This window comes from Sarcophilus harrisii, chromosome 6, assembly GCF_902635505.1.
Source record: "Sarcophilus harrisii chromosome 6, mSarHar1.11, whole genome shotgun sequence".
NCBI classification, from domain to species: Eukaryota; Metazoa; Chordata; class Mammalia; order Dasyuromorphia; family Dasyuridae; genus Sarcophilus; species Sarcophilus harrisii.
Genome location: NC_045431.1, coordinates 94295136 through 94314402, shown reverse-complemented (window position 1 = coordinate 94314402; position 19267 = coordinate 94295136). Strand labels below are relative to the sequence as shown.

Sequence of the window (19267 nt, the reverse complement as noted above, 5' to 3'; positions counted from 1 at the left end):
TTTGTTTGTTTGCCTTAATAAGTAAATGTGCTTGTTTTTGAAGATGGAAAGTTGTAGGTGTTTATATAACCCATTACTAACAATAATAATACTTTCAATCTTTAAATTACTACTAGTACTAGTACTACTACTACAATACACTTCTACTATCATTACTGTTACTGCTGCTGCTACTAGGAGCCAGCTTTTCTATAATGCTTTACAAATATCTCATTTTGATAGGAAATAAGAGATACACAAATATAAAATAAAGATCAGTAATAAAATTATTCACGTATAAAAACAGGGGTAATAATCATCATCTCAGACAAAGTTAAAAATAAAATAGATTTAATCTAAAGAAAAAATAGGGAAACTATACTATTTGTCAGTCATATTATTCAATGTTGCTTTGGACTATTTAAAATAACTAGACAATATGAGATTGGAAAATTGAAAAATATGGAAAGACTTAGACCTAAGAAAAATGGTCCACTTTCAGGGAAAAAAAAAGAAAAAAAGGCCTTGCAAACATGTATATGAGTATATATATGCATGATTATAGATGTCTATTTATACACATGCATATTTGTCCTATATGTGCTTGTACGTACATATATGCTTATGTGTATTTATGCATGTATTTTGTGTCTATATGGATGTAGATGTGTGTATATATGTATGTGCAGAGGTATGGATATGCACACACATGCTTAACAGAAGTCTTCTTGTGGGAGGAGGAATAGAAAGGGGGTAAAAAAAAGAATAGAATAAAAAAGGACACAGCAGAAAACAAAAGAAAACCTACAATAAGCAAAGATAATATGGACAGTTTTGAACATAATATGTAGTATTTATTATATAGGCTTTCTGGAAATTGAATTTATTGTTTTATGTTTTAAATCCTCTCGTGATTCTGCTGTGCATGTGGTAATTTTTTTTCTTTTCCTATTTTGTATTTAAGTTTAAATAAATAAAGAATTAAAGAAAAAGTATATCTTATTCTGTCCTTACAACAATATTGAAAGGTAAGTATTATTATCCTCATTTTAGAGATGAGGAAACTGAGGTAGGCAGAAATTAAGTGATTTGCCAAGATTTACATAGCCAAAACATGACTGGGATCAGATTTAAACTCAGGTCTTCTTGCCTCAATTTAGTGTTCTATTTACTATATAACTTAGATGCTGTAGAGGAAACCATATTTAATAAAATGTCAATTTAGGTGTAATTTCAGCTCCATTCAAATGCACCATGAGAAATAATGAATATGAGAAATTCAGAAGAAATATGAGATATATAGTTATCATCAGATATTACAAATATATCCTTTTACTGAACTATTTGTACATAGTTTTTTGTATGCTGTCTCCCCATCAAACTGTGGGCTCCTTGAAAGTAAACCTTTAACGTTTCTCTGTATACTCAACTCTTGGAACAGTTCTTGGGACATAGTAAACTGTAATAAATGCCTGATGACACCTTCCCTCCTTCTCTCCTTCCTTCCCTCTTTCCTTCCTTCCTTCCTTCCTTCCTTCCTTCCTTCCTTCCTTCCTTCCTTCCTTCCTTCCTTCCTTCCTTCCTTCCTTCCTTCCCTGCCTCCTTCCCTCCTTCCTTCCTTCCTTCCTTCCTTCCTTCCTTCCTTCCTTCCTTGGGTTCAAAAGAAATGAAATGACTTGCCTGCCTCTATCACATAGCTAGTAGACTGTCAAAAGAGGGACTCTAACCTAGGACTTCCTGATTAATTATCTCGATTGGTCTTTCTACCACAGCATGATTATCCTAAATAATTTAGGGTTTTGTCTTATTTTTTTCTCCTTCAGGACAAAAAGTTTAATATTGAATAAATGTTAAAATTGTTTAAAGTATTGGACCACTAGAGGTCACTAAGTGACTTTAGCAAAAAGCTAACATTCCCTTCAATGTTCTTAAAGAGAATAAAAGTAAATTTTATGTAGCTTATAAGACATTTAAAAACAGATGCTATATCATAATAATTTTAATTCTTTAAGGTAGAGAAACAGAAATAAAAGTCTGTTCCTACTAATCAAAAAGATAACTGAAGATGTGACATTGAAACTATTAAAATTCCAAGAATCGAAGTGAGATAATGTAAGGTTTTATGTTGATTCACAGAATCACCAACTTAGAAGGAAGGGTCTGGGAAATCAAGTCCACTATTTTATACATGAGGAAAGGAAGGCCCTAAGTTATTTGCCTTAGCCCAAGTAGCTAGCAACCTCAAAAGTTGGTATTCAAACATAGGTTTTCTTAATCATTCCACAAAGTTACAACATTACATCAAAATTATTTAATAAACATTTATTCTATAGGTATTTTTTCTCAAATCATCTGTATAAAGACAAATCTGATCAAACCAATAAACTTGAAATGCTTTAAGGTACACTGTTCTATGACCATTATCTTAGTGCATTCTATGCTAAAATAGTTTCTAAATATTTAGTTACAGCTGTTAAAAATTTGGACAACTGACAGAACTCTTGCAGAGTTCAGAACATGGTTTACTGTCTCCTAAATTGAGATGTATTTGCTATCTTTTAAGAATCATTTTTTTTATTTCAATCAAAGAGATCTATGTACCATAGAAGAAGAGCCCATTTATCTCCACCCAGGATAGTTTAGTTTGCTGACCTGTAGAATGCCGGGCTTGGAAGCCTTTTCTTTGAACTGATGCATCAGAAACAAAGCGCAGGAACATCTTATTTCCAGTTGCAATCAGGGGATCTGGCATCTTATTGCCACACAGACGACCCAGAATTGGTGATTTTTCTGTTTCTCCATCAAACACTTCTAAGTGATCATAAGCACATTCCTGATGCTGTTCAATCTCAAACTCACTGAAAGCCTGTCAAAAAAAAAAAGAAAAAAAGAAAAAGAAAAAAATCCTCTAAATTATAGCAAGAATCAAAAAGTACATAATTTCTTCAAAACAAAAAAGGAAATATCACATTTAAAAGAAAGGCGGTTGCTGTGAATTAATACCTTTTTGTAATATTACCCTACACTGATATTCCAGTATAATGCTTAACCACGGATGATTTAGAGGGCAAATTCTAGAAGATCCTACTAACTTTGAAAAGTAAAAGTATATAGGTAGACTATACGTTTGTCTTATGAACACCTCCTTCATTATACGGTCCTCAAACTATGGCCCCCAGGCCAGATACGGCAGCTGAGGACGATTATCCACCTCACCCAGAGCTATGAAGTTTCTTTATTTAAAGGCCCACAAAACAAAGTTTTTGTTTTTACTATAGTTCGGCCCTCCAACAGTCTGAGGGACAGTGAACTAGCCCCCTATTTAAAAAGTTTGAAGACCCCTTAATGAGGTTCCTCACTAGGTTGCCCCCCAGATTAATGAAATGTTAAGCTACAACAACTGACAAGATGATCTACACCTGTTTGGTTTTAAAAGTCCTTCATAACCTGGCCCAGACCTGTCTTTCCATCCTTGTTATATATTATTCTCCTTTTTTGCCTTCTTGTTGCTCTTCACATGTGGATTCTACCTCCCATCTTTGTTCTTTTGCCTTCCCCTGTGGCCTCCCCACCCCATTCCCCAATTCTGGTAACTTTCAGGATCAAAAAAATAAAGGGATAATGACATATTAGCATCACAAGTAACTTTTATTTTCTAATTGGTTGTCATATTTTATAAGGGATATAGGGAAATTTGGTATAGTGGAGCAAACAATAACTGCTGGTACTAGAAATATGTCCTACAAGTAGATGTTTAATAGCCTACCTGAAGCAGAGGCTAAAACTGAACCACCTGAAAGATCTGGTGGTTATGATTTACAATATTATGCTATATAAGTGGTAAAAAAATTTATGGTTTTCCCATAATTATTTATATCCTTAGAGGCATGTTAATTTCTGCTTATTGGTCATAACAATCAGATCTTTTCATTGGTCTGGTTCTATTATCATTGTGTATGAACAGGTATCTGTGACACTTGACTATATATCAGTCTCCAGAGAGAGATTAAGAAAAGATCATAGGAACATAATTTCATAACAGGAAAATATCTTAGAAGTATGTAAGTTGAACTCTCTCACTTTACAAATGAAGCAACTGGGGCACGGAGAAATTAAATAACTTGCCTGCTGAATTAGCCAAATAGCTAACAATTGAGAGTGAATTTGAAAATGAGTTTTATTGCCATTCATAATATCTGTATTAAATTATATCAAGCACATTTGGCCACATATAGGGCTGAATTTCTTCCCTATGAGAATGATTCAATACTGGAGGAGTTTGTCAAGTCTGCACAGGATAAACATGATTCACTGTCATGGTTGATTATAGATGGCCAGCCATTCTGACCCATTGATCTGCTAAATCTCATTTCTTCTTTCTGATTAAGGAGAAATTGTAATCCCCTAATTCATAGAAGAATGGGGGTGGGGAAAGCTCACTGATTTTGCAAAGCACTTTCAATGAGTAAATGTTGGAATTGAGATGAGAACTCATAGGCCCCGCATTTGTAGCCTGTTGATTAGCCCACTTAACTCCAAAAGAATGATATAAAGGGCCATTTCTCTCTCCTAATGAAATGCAGGATCTCTGGAATGAATCATAACATCTGTTTAACAGTGCATAGCAACACAGCATAACAGTGTAGGTCAAGCTGGCAAGTGAGGTGGCAGGCAGATATTTGGTCTAGATCCAACTGGCCCAAGCTTTTTTATCAAATTACTAATGGAATTGGACCAAATTTAAAAGAGCTAAATCAGATGAGATTCCTTTAACAAACTGATTTCAAGGTATATGAATAACTCATTTTCCCATAGGCACCAGTGGATTTTTCTTCTAGAAGAAAAGGCTTTTTTAGTTGTGAAACCAAAATTAGTAGCTGCCCCCACCCTCTAACTAGCCTCACCTACAGTTGTACCACACACATGCAAAAGCCTTACCCATGTGCCATAAAGACAGTGTTACTCTTAGAATGTTATCCATTGCCATATACCAATGTGTTGAAGGCAAAGAAAGAGAGGAAATGAAGAGCAAAGTGCTACAATACTCAATGAAAAGGTCCAATTTCATTCTGTCCAAAAGGAATCCCTTCCAGGGCACAGATGAGCAAATAAGAGTAACAAAAGCCAAATCATCCATGGACTGGATTATTATAAACTTGCCAGAAACCATGAGCCTAAAAGAACCCACAAGGGAATCCTGCTAGGGTTCAAGACAGGTGAAGGAATTTAATGGAAATCCTTGCCAGGCTAATCCGTAGGGTGTTCTTCCATGAAATAAAATAACAATATATGACTTTATTACAAGCCATAACTTGGTCCAAGAATCCCTTCATCCAAATGATAGAAAAGTCATTGGATTTCAGTGGCGGTAGCCTAATCGAACTGCTACCCTCACCAAATATTATTGGATGTTGCAGTTATCAACATAAGAAAAATAGGGGTGGTATAAATAATTATGATTTGAACATAATCCAATCATTGCCATATTCACCAGGCAGTAGAAACCCATCATGTTATCTTAAAGCAAGCTATCCCCCATATCTGGCATTCTCTCCCTCTTCACTTCAGCCTCTGTAAAATCCTTGATCCTATCAAGGTTCAAAACAAAAGTCACCTCCTAAATAAGGATTTCCCCAATGATCCTAGATGTTAGTGTTTCCTTAACCAGGAAATTATTTTGTATCTATTTTGTACATATTGATTTTCCATTGTAGAATATAAGCTCCTTCAAGTCAATAATTGCTACAACTCAGTGTTTGTATTTCTAATACCTCATACAGTCTCTAGAAAATACTGAAATATGTTCGCTGAATTCAATTCATTTCGACTAAACCCTACAACTTTTTCCCTTCAATCTCTAAATGCCTAACTTCAGGTTTTAGCTGAATTCTTATTATCTCTAATGGCACTTTTAAGTCAAAAAAAGAAGGGGTTTCTCTTGTTAGATTTTTAGAGGCATTTCAGTTTTCTGAAACTAAAAGTTCGTTCATTCTAGTGATTTTATTTGTGAAATATTAGGATTACTGAACTATGTTTTAGCAAGACCAAGAAAAATCTCTGAAGATAATAGCCCTCGGCTATAGCCAGAAATCCTTACACATTTCCCACAAGGCAGGCTAAAAGATTAAGAAGCTAAACTCAAAAGAAATAACACTAAACTTCAGTCACAGACTGAGGAAATAATAACTGTTTGCTGCTGTCTGGAACACCCAAGCAAGGCTAATCTGATTCTTGATGGCAGCCAGCCAAGCTTCAATGGGACAGTACTTTATATTAACAGCTGTCCTTGAAGAAATGCCTCTACCTAAAATACTGACATTTAGGCTAATGGGAAACATTACAAAAAGTAACTATTTTTATTCACAAAAGGCCTGAGTAAAATGATAGTACTAGATGTGGAAATTTGTTGCATTTGGATTAAAGATAAAGTGGCTGATACAACCCAATCCCAGTCCCATAAATAGCTGGACAACATTCTCCAGTTCTCAAGTTCTAGTCCCTCTGTCTCTGCTTCATATTCCCTATAAGAATTCATGTAGTTTAGATGTTTCCCCCAAATTGTAAGAGTTTGAAGTGTGGTGTACAGGAAAGTATATAATGGATGAGTTTGCTTTTTATATTTGTGAATGTCACACATGTATAAGAAAATAAAGTTAAACTATAGTGAAGGTGACAGATATTCATCAGTGTACTTGCTCAGAGATGGTTTCACACTATCAATCAAATATACATTTAACAAAAAGTTACCATGCCCTAAACATAGGATAAGGATTACAAATTAAAAAAAATTATTCTAATGGGTGTGTCAACTTGTGAATAAAAAAGTACATACAAGATATATACAAGAGAGAGAGGATTCTAGGATGATAGATGAGTGGTTCAGGAAACTTGTGGCTCTTCAAATTTCCTCAAAAAAGCAATGTCTTAATGCTGCAGAAATAACTTAGGGCAAAGCACTTGTCTTTCTAAGATAATTTGAGAAGACCCCACAAAAGGCCAGACCTCCAGAGGCAGAGATTCAGCATACCCATAGATTTAAGAAACAATAAGTCCTTGGGACAGTTGGATTGAGAGGCACCCTCAGCTTTAATAACTGTCACCTCTCAAAATTGTGGGGTTCTGATGGCTGAGAAAGAGAAGATTGAAGGATCTTAGAGTATTGAGGGATGTCAAGGATAGCTATATATAGGACACCTACAAGGCTGCAGCCATGGGGGAGAAGGAGCTAGTAAACAAATAATGAAGGGCAGTAGCAAAGGGCAAGGATCTTGTTGGCTGTAGACATTTGCAGAAGAGCAGTCTCAGGCTTCAGTTCAAGGGACAGTTGTAGTTTGAAGCCATGGGAAGGACTGCAGGGAACAAAATCCTTTGCAGAACAGTATGGTTAGGAGCCCTAGATATGGCTTAGGAGTGGAAAGGAAAGCCCAAGTTTGGACCTTGAGATCAACCACAGAAAATAAAAGTAAAAACGATTCGAGATTGGGCATTATTCCCCATACCTCAGGACTAGAATTTGATTACACTAAAAGCTACTAAAAACATAATAATGTGAGACAGAATCAAGCAGGGAATCACCTGAGCTCTTTCCCAAATCCTCCAAATACCTTTAAATTATGACTCAAAACAACTTCTAAAGAGCACACATACACAGAACACATACAAAAGAAGGAGCAAAATAATTTTCCAGCCCAAGACAACTTGGAAAGTTGGCAGGAAAGGTTTGTTGAACTAAAAGTGAGAGCCAAGCACAATTCAATGCAGGTCTTGTCAGCACAGATTAGGCTCCAGCAAAACAGCAGCTGGCTTCAGAAATCAGAAATTCAGTCAATCAGTGGCAGCAGTGGCAGTTTCCACACCTCACAATCTACGGATGATAAAAGGATTAGACAGAAGGAGATTTACAGAGAGCCCTTTGCTGACACTAGAGGGACTCTGTTGCATTGCCTATACTTGGATATGGGTTGCAGTGAAAGAAGGATCACAAGCAGAGCAAAGGTTATGGCCACAGGGAAGCACAAGCTATATTATATACTATAGTTTTAAGTCATTAAAAATAACTAAACAACATAAACTACCTGAGCATATACCTGCTTAAACACAAAGATGAACCATATGAACATAAACATAAAACACTTTGTATACAAATAAACTCAGATATAAATAAATGAATATTTGTTGTTCATGGGTAGGTAGAGCCAATATAATTTTTAAGTGAAAATTTTACCTAACTAATCTATTTATTTAAAGTCATCCCAATTAAATTACTAAAAACACATTTTACTAGGTTAGAAAAATAATAAAAAATTCATTTGAAAGAACAGAAGAACATGAACTTCAAAGAAACCAGGGAGAAAATATGTAAAGTAGATTCAGCAGTATCAGACCTTAAACTATATTAAAAAGTGAGAACATTGTTGAAGTGTAAAATAGATAATTTCAATTAATTTAAATTGAATTTTTGTATAAATAAAACTCATGCAGCCAAGAATAGAAAATTGCAGAAAATTGAGAGGAGGGGGGAACCCACAGGGATTTTTCATAGACACTCTCTAAGATAGGATGTGATTGGGTTGGAATATATTGTTGTGCTGTAGGAAATGATGAACTGGCTGATTTTGAAAACATCGAAAGATTTGGATTTGGAAGATGCTGCCCAGTTTCAGAGAAACAGATGACAACTTGAAATAAGTATAATATCGTCTTACTTATATATTGTAAATGTGTATAGATATACATGTTTATAAATAACTCTGTATATGTATATTACATATGTATCTTTACATATATGTGTGTATGTATGTGTGCTTAATATGTTTAATTGAATCCTTCTTTAGGGGAGGAGGAGGAAGGAGGATAATAAAATAAAAAGTGCACAACAGAGGACAAAAATATTAGTAAGGAAGCAAGAAAAAATAGGACAGTTTTGCAAATAATGTGTAATCTTTATTATATAGATTTTCATGAAATGGAAATTTATTATTTTATGTTGAATTCTCTCATGCTCTGCTGTATAGATGGCAATTTATTTTCTTTTCTCATTTTGTATTTAAGTTTAAAATAAAATTTTAAAATTTACCATACACACACACACACACACACACACACACACACACACACACATTACATAAAAGCCTAAGGGGTTAAGATTGAAGGTTCTAGTTCCTTCAATAGAGGAGACAAATAGAGGAGAGGGAGCAGAAAAGACTTCTAGAAGATGGTTGGCTATGATACTATATCATTGAAGTCATATAAAAGTGATATTCTTAGCATGATGATTAAAGGAACATGATGTAAATTAAAGCAACATTTTAAGTACACACAAGTGAATAAGTCTTAAGGTGTACTTGCATGTCATGACATCACCTCCTATGATGAAATGATTATTTGGTTCCTTTGTCTCAATATTTGGAGAGATCTATTCAGAGAGTAAGTAAACTACAACTACAGCATCTTAAACTAATGTTTTAGTTAAATAAATAAGTGAGCATAATCAAATAAACAAACAAATAATTAAAGAAAAAAAGAAAAAAAATGTATTGATAGAAGAAATTTCCATACATGCAATGTCCACACAAACTCAAATTCTAGATTATTTAACAGGCCCTTTTCAATTCCAGGATTCTATGAACAAGGCAAACTAGGAAAAATCTACACAAGATTTGTACTCACTATTCAATTCTCATGGCCATTCTTTTGAGCTTTGAAAATATAATGGAAATAAAAATTAGCAAAATAGGAATGTTTTTGATAAGAACATACAGAATGCCAAATTGGTATTTTATTGTAAAGTAACAATACAATATGTGTCAAAGCAATATTTAAAAGGCTTTTTTTTTCCATTACCAGATGCTGGATTTTAACCATAAAATTAATTTTGTCATTAGTCACAACTGTATTTTGGCAAAACTCCATTGGTTTTAAAATAATTGATTTATTAGAAAAGCATTTTACTAACTTTATTAGTACAACTGTACTGTTGTGAAAATATACATACTTCTAAATGTATATAAAGGGAAAATAAATTACTCAAAAAATTCTAGATATTTAATCTCTTTTAGGATATAATAAGAATGATGATAAGAATGATAAGCACAATAATTGACACCTATACAGTGCTTCAAAGTTTTCAAAGTGGTATATAAATGTATAAATATCTCTTTCTATATATATATATATATATATATATATATATATATATATATATATACATATTTTACATAGATGGCATGCTACACATATACATGTTTTTATATATGTACAATTTCATTTGAGCCTCACAGAAACTCTGTGACAGACATCACAGATATTGTTTTTCCCATCTCTATGGACAGGGAAATGAGGCTTTTATAGGGTGAGTGACTTATCCCCTGGCTACTTAATATTATAGCCAGGATTGAACTCAAGTTTTCTTAGCCCCAGGTTTGTCATTCTATACAGTAATACCATGTGGAAATTTGTAAAATGTTAAAGATTTTCCATTTCTATATTATTTCAGAAAACTCATCTAGTGCCTAAACTTTTTGTATTTACATTACACATTTAAAAATGCTTATACTCTGAGATTGCACTGACCACAAAGCCTATGGAATTGTAAATTAAATTAGATATTAAGTGATTATCAATGCTTTGTGATTTGAAAATAATCTTTCCCCTCAAAAAAATTAAGAAGTTAACTACTTAAGTGCGGGCATAATAGAAACAAGGATTCATGATCTTTATGGCCATGTTACTATCATATGACCAGACAACTGACAATGATATGACCATGCTGTTGGTTCTTATGTAAGTACAATTAGCAATTTTCAAATAAACACCTTGTGCAAAAACTTATGTCTTCAGGGAAATTTCTTATGCTAAATATTTAGATTTTCTAATCTAGGTTGAAATAGTCTCTATACAATAAAAGAAATATTAAAATTGATACAATTTTGTAGCTAATCTACAAAAAGATGACAGCAGAGGGAGCCACTGACTGGGTCTCCTGTTTAGCTGTCATTGATCTTGTATTCCTTCCTATGTATCTAGTTAATTAAAAGGTTCTATCTATGTTTAAAAAATGAAATTAAGCATTATCTTATGAGGCAGAAGATGATCAGATGAAATACTATCCTTTTTAAAACCTAGTCTTTGATTTTCTGGAAAAATCAGTAATATCTCCATAAAGTATTGCAGGACATCAACCAGTCAAATCAATCCCTGGAATTTATAAAACTTAGGTCCTAGGCTTTGCTTAATAGCCAAAGAATAATTTCTTTTAACTGTATTATAATTTATTTTATTTCTCTGCCATCAAGCATGTTGTTCCATGTCGATATTATTTGCACACATGTATAAAATATACTTCATGAAATAGAAAGTGTTGTACATACCTTAAATATAAGTCTAATGATATTATTGTTAGACATAAAATATGACTTTATTGAAAACATTAGTGGAGACAAGATGGGGGAGTAAAGTCAGGCACTCCTTGAACTCTCCCCAAAATCCCTCTGAGTACATTTAAATAATGACCCTATACAAATTCAAGAGAGGCAGAACTCACAAAAAAGAGTGAAACAATTTTTCAAGCCAAGATAACAGCAATGGCTTCTGGAGCTCTCAGCCCATAAATGACAAGGGAAATTGAACAACTGGTCACAAGGAGATTATTGGGTTCTCTTTGCTAGCATTGAGGCCAGACTCTGTTGCTTTTCCCATAGTGAAATCCAGGTCACAATCCTAAGTGGCAGTTCCAGGGAAAGGAGAAGCTCTGCCATATCAGAGCTTGTAGTCACAGTGGAGAAGGTAGTCTCACAATTGAAGGTCAGAAAAGAGAGCTTGTGGTCACTCAAAGGCTAGAGTACAGGACATCAGAGCAGTAAACACATCTCTCCTTATATCATACCATCCTGGAAGGTGTGAAAACTTACAGGCCCTTAAAAGTATCTCTGAAAACAGTTGCACAAAAATCCTGAAGCCTAGGACAGTGTATTCTCCACCCTGGAAGCAGAGCCCTACTTTAATAAAGATTTAAAAGTAAAGTAATAGGTCAGGAAAATGAGCAAACAACAGAAAAAGATTCTAACATTATAAAGTTACAATGATGATAAAGAAGAGCAAAATGCACATTCAGAAGATAACAAAGTCAAAGCTCCTACATCCAAAGTCTCCAAGAAAAATACGAATTTATCTCAGGCCATGGAAGAGCTCAAAAAGAATTTTGAAAATCAAGTAAGAGAAGAAGAGGAAATATTAGGAAGAGAAATGAGAATAATGCAAGAAAATCAGGAAAAACAAGTCAACAGTTTGGTAAAGGAGAATACTGCAGAAAATATTAAAAAAACAGATTATGCTAAATGGAAAAGAAGCACAAAAAGGCAATGAGGAAAATTTGCCTTTAAAAACAGAGTTAAGTAAATGGAAAGAGAGGTATAAAAATTTCCTGAAGAAAAAAATTCCTTTCAAAGTAGAATTGCCAAATGGAAAAAATTCCATCCCCCTCAAAAAAAAAAAAAAAAAAAAAAAAAAAAAAAAACTCTTTAAAAGTAGAATTGGAAAAAATGAAAAGGGAGGCACAAAAGCTCACTGAAGAAAATAATTCCTTCAAAATTAAAATTGAACACATGAAAGGTAATTACTTATTAAGAAATCAAGAAGCAATAAAACAAAACCAAAAGAATTATAAAATAGAAAGCAATGTAAAATATCTCATTGGAAAAAAAAAAACTGACCTAGAAAATAGGGTCAGAAAAAATAATTTAAAAATTATTGGACTACCTGAAAGCCCATCTTCAAAGAAAGAACCTAGAAATCATCTTTCAAGGAACTGTCAAGAAAAAGTGCATGCTTATTCTAGAACCAGGGGGTAAAATAGAAGTTAAAGGAATCCACTTTAAACTTCCTGAAAGAGATCCCAAAATGAAAACTCACAGGAATATTACAGCCAAATTCCAGAGCTCCTAGGTAAAGGGGGAAATAATTAAGGCAGATAGAAAAAAGAGAAAATATCATGGAGCCATAGTCAGGACAACATAAGAATTAGCAGCTTCTACATTAAAGGGCTGGAGTGCTTGGAATATGATATTCCAAAGAGCAAAGGAACTAGGATTAAAACCAAGACTGGTCTACTAGCAAAATTGAACAAAAACAGATATTTGATGAAATAGAGAACTTCCAATAATTCCAATTTGGAACTATTCCCAAAAGGTTATAAAGCAATACAAACCTTTTGTGACTTAACAATATCACTATTAGGTCTCTATCCCAAAAGATATAAAGAAAAAATCTTTATGACAGCTTTTTTCTCAGGGCAAAGAATTAGACATTGAGAGGATGCTCATCAATTTGGGAATGAATGAATAAATTGGAGTATGTGATTATGATAGAATACTATTGTGCTGTGAAAAATAAGCAGAATGCTCTCAGAAAAATCTGGAAAATCTTTACAAAGTGAAATGCACTGTGGACAAAGTAACAACAATATTATAAGACAATCAGTATGAAAAACATGACTAATCTCAGCAACACAATGAGTCAAGACAACTCTAAAGTCTAAAGGACTTATGATGAAAATTGCTATCCATATCCAGAGAAAAAATTGATGGTTTCTAAATATAGATTAAAGCACATTTGTTTTACTTTAAAAAAAAAATTCAGATTTTGAAGCTATCCATTATATCAGGATGTTTCTCTTTTTTAAAATATTCTAGTAATTTCACTTTCCTCTATAGTAGTATACTGCAGTCTCCAATAGGCTTCAGTATGAAGAAGTTTACTTTTGGAGTTGTTCTACATCCTTCACAGCTTTATAGATAAAAAGTTATCTATAAAGTGGGGGTAATCACTTTACCAAAACTTGGTAATAGTCCAACTAACTTTTAACCTATGAAAACAATATTAGGATAGTGAATTGTCCTATGACTCCTCCTAGTTGGACTGCACTGAATATAATGAGAAATAATAATAAGAGAGTGGAAAGGTCTACCATATTTCTACCATTACCCCACTATCTACACTCAGGGACTTGGTTAACTCAGGCCATCTGTTTGACCATCTCCAATGGGCCCAGGGCAAAGTAAAACAGGAATGAAGAGTATTATTAATATTATTCATAGTAATATCTAAATAATGTCTGAAAGTTTGCAAATTGTATTACCATGATTTCCTAATTTGATCCTCACAACAACCCTGTGAGGTAGATGGAATTATGAGTCTTATTTTACAGAAGAGAATACTAAGGAAGAGAGATGTGGAATAATTTGCTCAGGATCACAGGGCTAGGAAATACTTATGAAAGGATGTTCAAATGTTGCAATAACCATTATATAAATATAGAGAAAAGAAAGAACTAAATTAAAGAAATAGTCTTCTTATTAATACCTACATACCAAAAGACAAATCACTAATGAAAAATCCATTATTTAATACGATTTCATGTTCTTGTTTTTCTTTAATTTTTAATTATATTGTATTCTAATTAACAAGCATTCATTTTTACTCTCTTCCACCTCCTCCTTCTACAGAGAAGAAAAATAAAACCCTTAAATACTCTTAGTGAACTCCTCCCTTAGCCTTTTGTTATTCAGTATAAACAATTTCATTTCCTTTAGTATTCCTTCCTAAGTCTTATAATAAAGTCACCTTTTGATGCTTCTGAACATTATTTAAGATCTTTACAATATTCTGAAAAGCTCTAAAAAAGGGCCTGACCAGTGGAAAATATAATGGGAAGATAAGTATCCTTCCACATGTTAGAAACTCATTTAGACTTTTGATTAGCATTTCCTTCATGAAATGCATTAGCTCCTTAATCCTTTTCTTCCTGTTTTCCGGTCTGAGTAGTTATATCCCAAGTTTCACAGTTGAAAGAGAGCTCAATGACCAACCAATCCACTGAATTCCATAATAAGAATACAGTCTACACTATATTCCCCAAAAGTGGTTATCCAGCCTTTGTGGAAGATTTCTAGTGAGTAGGAAACATACCTTACTATGGCTCTTTCTACTTCTGGAAACTTGCTTGAAAGGAAAGTTTTCCTTGAATCACACTAAATTGACTTCTTTAGAATTCCTACACATTACTTCAAGTTTTAAAAATCATCCAGAAGAACACGTCAAATTGTTCATCCTTAATATAGCCTAGCAAATATTTAAAAGCAACTCTCATGTTTCTATCAGATCTTCTCTTCTGCAATTCAAATATCTCTCAATTTTACATGTCAGATGTGGCCTGACTAGAACAGCAAGTCTTTCACACCTCTAGGGTTAGTCTTTACTCATAAATTCATGGAACCATTGTATCACAGATCTAGCAGTGGAAGAGAACTTGAACTTATAGATCACTCGTTCTTACTCCTCCAAGATACATACACACACATCATATACGATGTAAATAAATATAAACACACACATAATGCATGTACATTCATGTATGTACACATATGTATGTATACATATATTATAGGTTCATGGAACCATTGGAATAATGGAATGGAATTTCAAGATCACCCATATGTGTGCAAGCATTGGAATGTACATGTATGTATAAGTATATTATTTGCATACACATATATGCATGGAAAAATATATATACATATGGAAACTAAGATTCAGAGCGCTTAATTGATCTACTCAAAGTCATAGAGAAATATCAGTGCCAGGGTAAACTTTCTATAGGCCTTCTTTATACACAGAAAAATATGGCAAATATAATTTACTCACTATTCCTTAAACTAATAGCATAAGTATTCTGTTTCTAGGTCTATTGCATTCATAGTATTACCATTAAGAAGATTATTTTAACCTCTAAATACCAATTATTTTCCCTCTTTAAATTTCTGAATAAGACTACTGTTCCTATACATTGTTCCTATTATTGTTACTGTAAAACATAATTTTGCATTCTCGATAGATTTTTTAAAGGGAATAAAACATTTCTAGAAAAAGACATCTTAATTCAAGACCTCAGTGACAATTTTATGAACACAGGTCATTATGAGAAAAATGTTTCCCCCATCCACCAGAATTCATTTTCTTGTGTTAAGTGTGAAAGGAATATACATATGATCTACTTAGAAAGAGGGAGTGGGTTGAAGTTACTTACTAGTTTAACTCGGTGTCCAGGAGTAGCACTGATTTCCCATGTGCATTCTTTCCTACTTGGATACTTGTCAGGCCAGTTGGGACTGGTAATGACCCCACTTGGACTGTGAATCCTCTGCTCACACTCCGCTGTACCAATAATGACAATATCAGTTAGTCTGGGAATCTATGCTAATGTAAAGTCAGAAAAAAAGCAGAATTTTTTTTTTTTTTTTTTTTTTTTTTTTTTTTTTTTTATGTCTTGTATAATGGAAATGGCTTTCAGGAAAGTAATCATCTCTTCAGTCTATTATTGCAGGCACTAATTTTGCAGATTCATTGAGAAAGTGATTAGTTAACATTTATGTTCTTGTTTACATCAAATTAACAATGTTGACCAAAAGTTAGATAAATTCCTAAAAGGACAAGAAGTAACTGCCTACTTAAAATTGCAATATCTTAAGTAAAACTCTTAGGAGAGTAAAATATAGAACAAACAAGAAAGTCAATATATGACGTATATAAGATATGTAAAGCAATTCTACAAAGAAAAAATGAGTAAACCCTTTTGAGGTCATTCATGAAGCTGACTTTTGAATATTTATATCCAATTTTTTAATTAGAAAAATATGTATTTCAAAATATTTCACTCCTTTATCCAAAAGAAAACTGCCTGTAAAAATATAAAACTTGGCAAAGCACCTTGCAGACTTCATCTCATTTGAGCCTTACTAAAATATTGTCAAGTAATTATTATCCTCATTTGCAGAAGAAATTGAGGATATGTAATGGTAAGTGATTTGCTCCTGGTCACAATGCTAATAATTGTCAGGAGAAGGATTGTGCTCAGATCTTCCTGCATCTATCTATTATACCTTGCTACTTCTCAAACTTGGTCTGTCAGAATTATTTCAATGTTGAGAGATGAAGCTGACTTTTGAATATTTATATCCAATATTTTAATTAGAAAAATATGCATTTCAAAATATTTCACTCCTTTTTCCAAAAGAAAACTGCCTGTAAAAATACAAAACTAATGTAAAATCTTCTCCCTTCAAAAAATTAGGAAGATATTTCTACTGTCCTCAATAAAATTCAAGAATGTATTATTTATTTAAAAATTTACTTATGAATATTAAGAGAAGTAACACATTTTAACTATAATTGAACATGTGTTCATTAAGAGTAAGCTATTCTGCATCAATATTCATTAGGGAGATTGGTCTATAATTTTCTTTCTCTGTTTTCAACCTACCTGGTTTAGGTATCATCAGTACCATGTCTGTGTCATAAAAGAAATTTGGTAGGACTCCTTCATTCCCTATTTTATCAAATAATTTATATAGCATTGGGGCCAATTATTTTTTAAATGTTTGGTAGAATTCACATGTAAATCCATCTACTCCTGGGGATTTTTTCTTAGGGAGTTGATTAATAAATAGCTTGTTCTATTTCTTTTTTCTGAAATTCAAGCAATTTACTTGCTCCTCTGTTAATCTGGGAAGTCTATATTTTTGGAGGTAGTCATTCATTTCACTTAGGTTATCAAATTTATTGGCATAAAGTTGGGCAAAATAACTCATTATTTCTCTAATTTCCTCTTCATTGGTGGAAAGTTCTCCTTTTTCATTTTTTAAGACTACTAATTTCATTTTCCTCCCTCCTTTTTCTAATCAGATTTACCAAAGGCTTATCTATTTTATTGGCTTTCTCATAAAACTAACTCTTAGTTTTATTAATTAGTTCAATAGTTTTTTTACTTTCAATATTATTAATTTCTCCTTTTAATTTTAGAATTTCAAATTTAGTATTTGATTGGGGGTTTTTAATTTGATCTTTTTTTAGTTTTTTTAGTTGCAAGCCCAATTCATTGATCTTCTCTTTCTCTGTTTTATTCAAGTAAGCCTCTAAGGATATAAAATTTCCTCTTATTACCACTTTGGCTGCATCCCACAAATTTTGGTATGATGTCTCATCATTGTCATTATCTTGAGTGAAATTATTAATTGTATCTATAATTTGCTGTTTCACCCAATCATTCTTTAAGATGAGATTGGTATATGAATATTATGGAATATTATTGTTCTGTAAGAAATGACCAACAGGATGATTTCAGAAAGATCTGGAGAGACTTACACGAACTGATGCTGAGTGAAACAAGCAGGGCCAAGAGATCATTATATACTTCAACAACAATACTATATGATGATCAATTATGATGGACCTGGCCATCCTCAGCAATGAGATGAACCAAATCAGTTCCAATGGAGCAATAATGAACTGAACCACCTAGGCCCAGCAAAAGAATTCTGGGAGATGACTAAAAACCATTACATTGAATTCCCAATCCCTATATTTTTGCCCACATGCATTTTTTATTTCCTTCACAGGCTAATTGTACAATATTTCAGAGTCCGATTCTTTTTGTATAATCAAAAAAAAAAAAAAACGGTTTGGTAATGTATACTTATTGTGTATCTAATTTATATTTTAATATATTTAACATCTACTGGTCATCCTGCCATCTGGGGGAGGGGGTGAGGTGAAGGAGGGGAAAAATTGGAACAAGAGGTTTGGCAATTGTCAATGCTGTAAAGTTACCCATACATATAACCTGTAAATAAAAGGCTATTAAAAAATTAAAAAAAAAAAAGAATAAGTTATTCTGGGCTTGTCCTCATTTGATTTTTTGATAGGAATGCTAGTTATGTTGAAAAATAAAAGTAAATTTTCAGATATGATATAAAATATTACCCTGTTTCTCACAATTTCCTAGTAGAAAAGAATAGCTGTAGATCAATGATACTACACCCTATAGAATTTTGAATTTGTTGGTTAACAAGACTCCAGGAGTTTTGACCAATGGAACAATGGAGAAAAATGTTCAAAAAAATGCCAGCGAGCTCTTTCTTGCATAGCTTTCCCTCCTCAACATTTTTTATCAAAGGATAATAATCCTTTTGATGAAGGAATAAATAGCATGTTTATCAAATGTATAGGTGACAGAAAGCTGAGAGAGATAGCTAGTACAATAAATGATAGAATTCTGATTAACAAGCTAGTTAAAGTTTAGCAGTATAAATAAAATCATTTAATAGGGATAAATGTGAACATCTACACTTAAGTTCAATAAACTACCAAAAAATAGATAAAGGAGATGGTACTAGAAAGTAGTTTGTGTTAAAGATCTAAGTGTTTTATTTTTACAGAAATATTATAAAATACAACT

General features: G+C 32.9%; 1 protein-coding gene across 1 annotated transcript in view; it reads right to left on the bottom strand.

Moving 5' to 3' along the window:
• TLL1 (tolloid like 1) overlaps nucleotides 1–19267 on the bottom strand; it is a 280048-nt gene that overhangs the window by 19917 nt on the left and 240864 nt on the right. Inside the window, exons 19-20 of the mRNA XM_003773091.4 lie at nucleotides 16061–16188; nucleotides 2632–2845 (exon numbers count right to left, since the gene is read on the bottom strand). Of these exons, the coding sequence (XP_003773139.1) occupies nucleotides 2632–2845; nucleotides 16061–16188 (342 nt within the window). The remainder of the gene's footprint in view (nucleotides 1–2631; nucleotides 2846–16060; nucleotides 16189–19267) is intronic.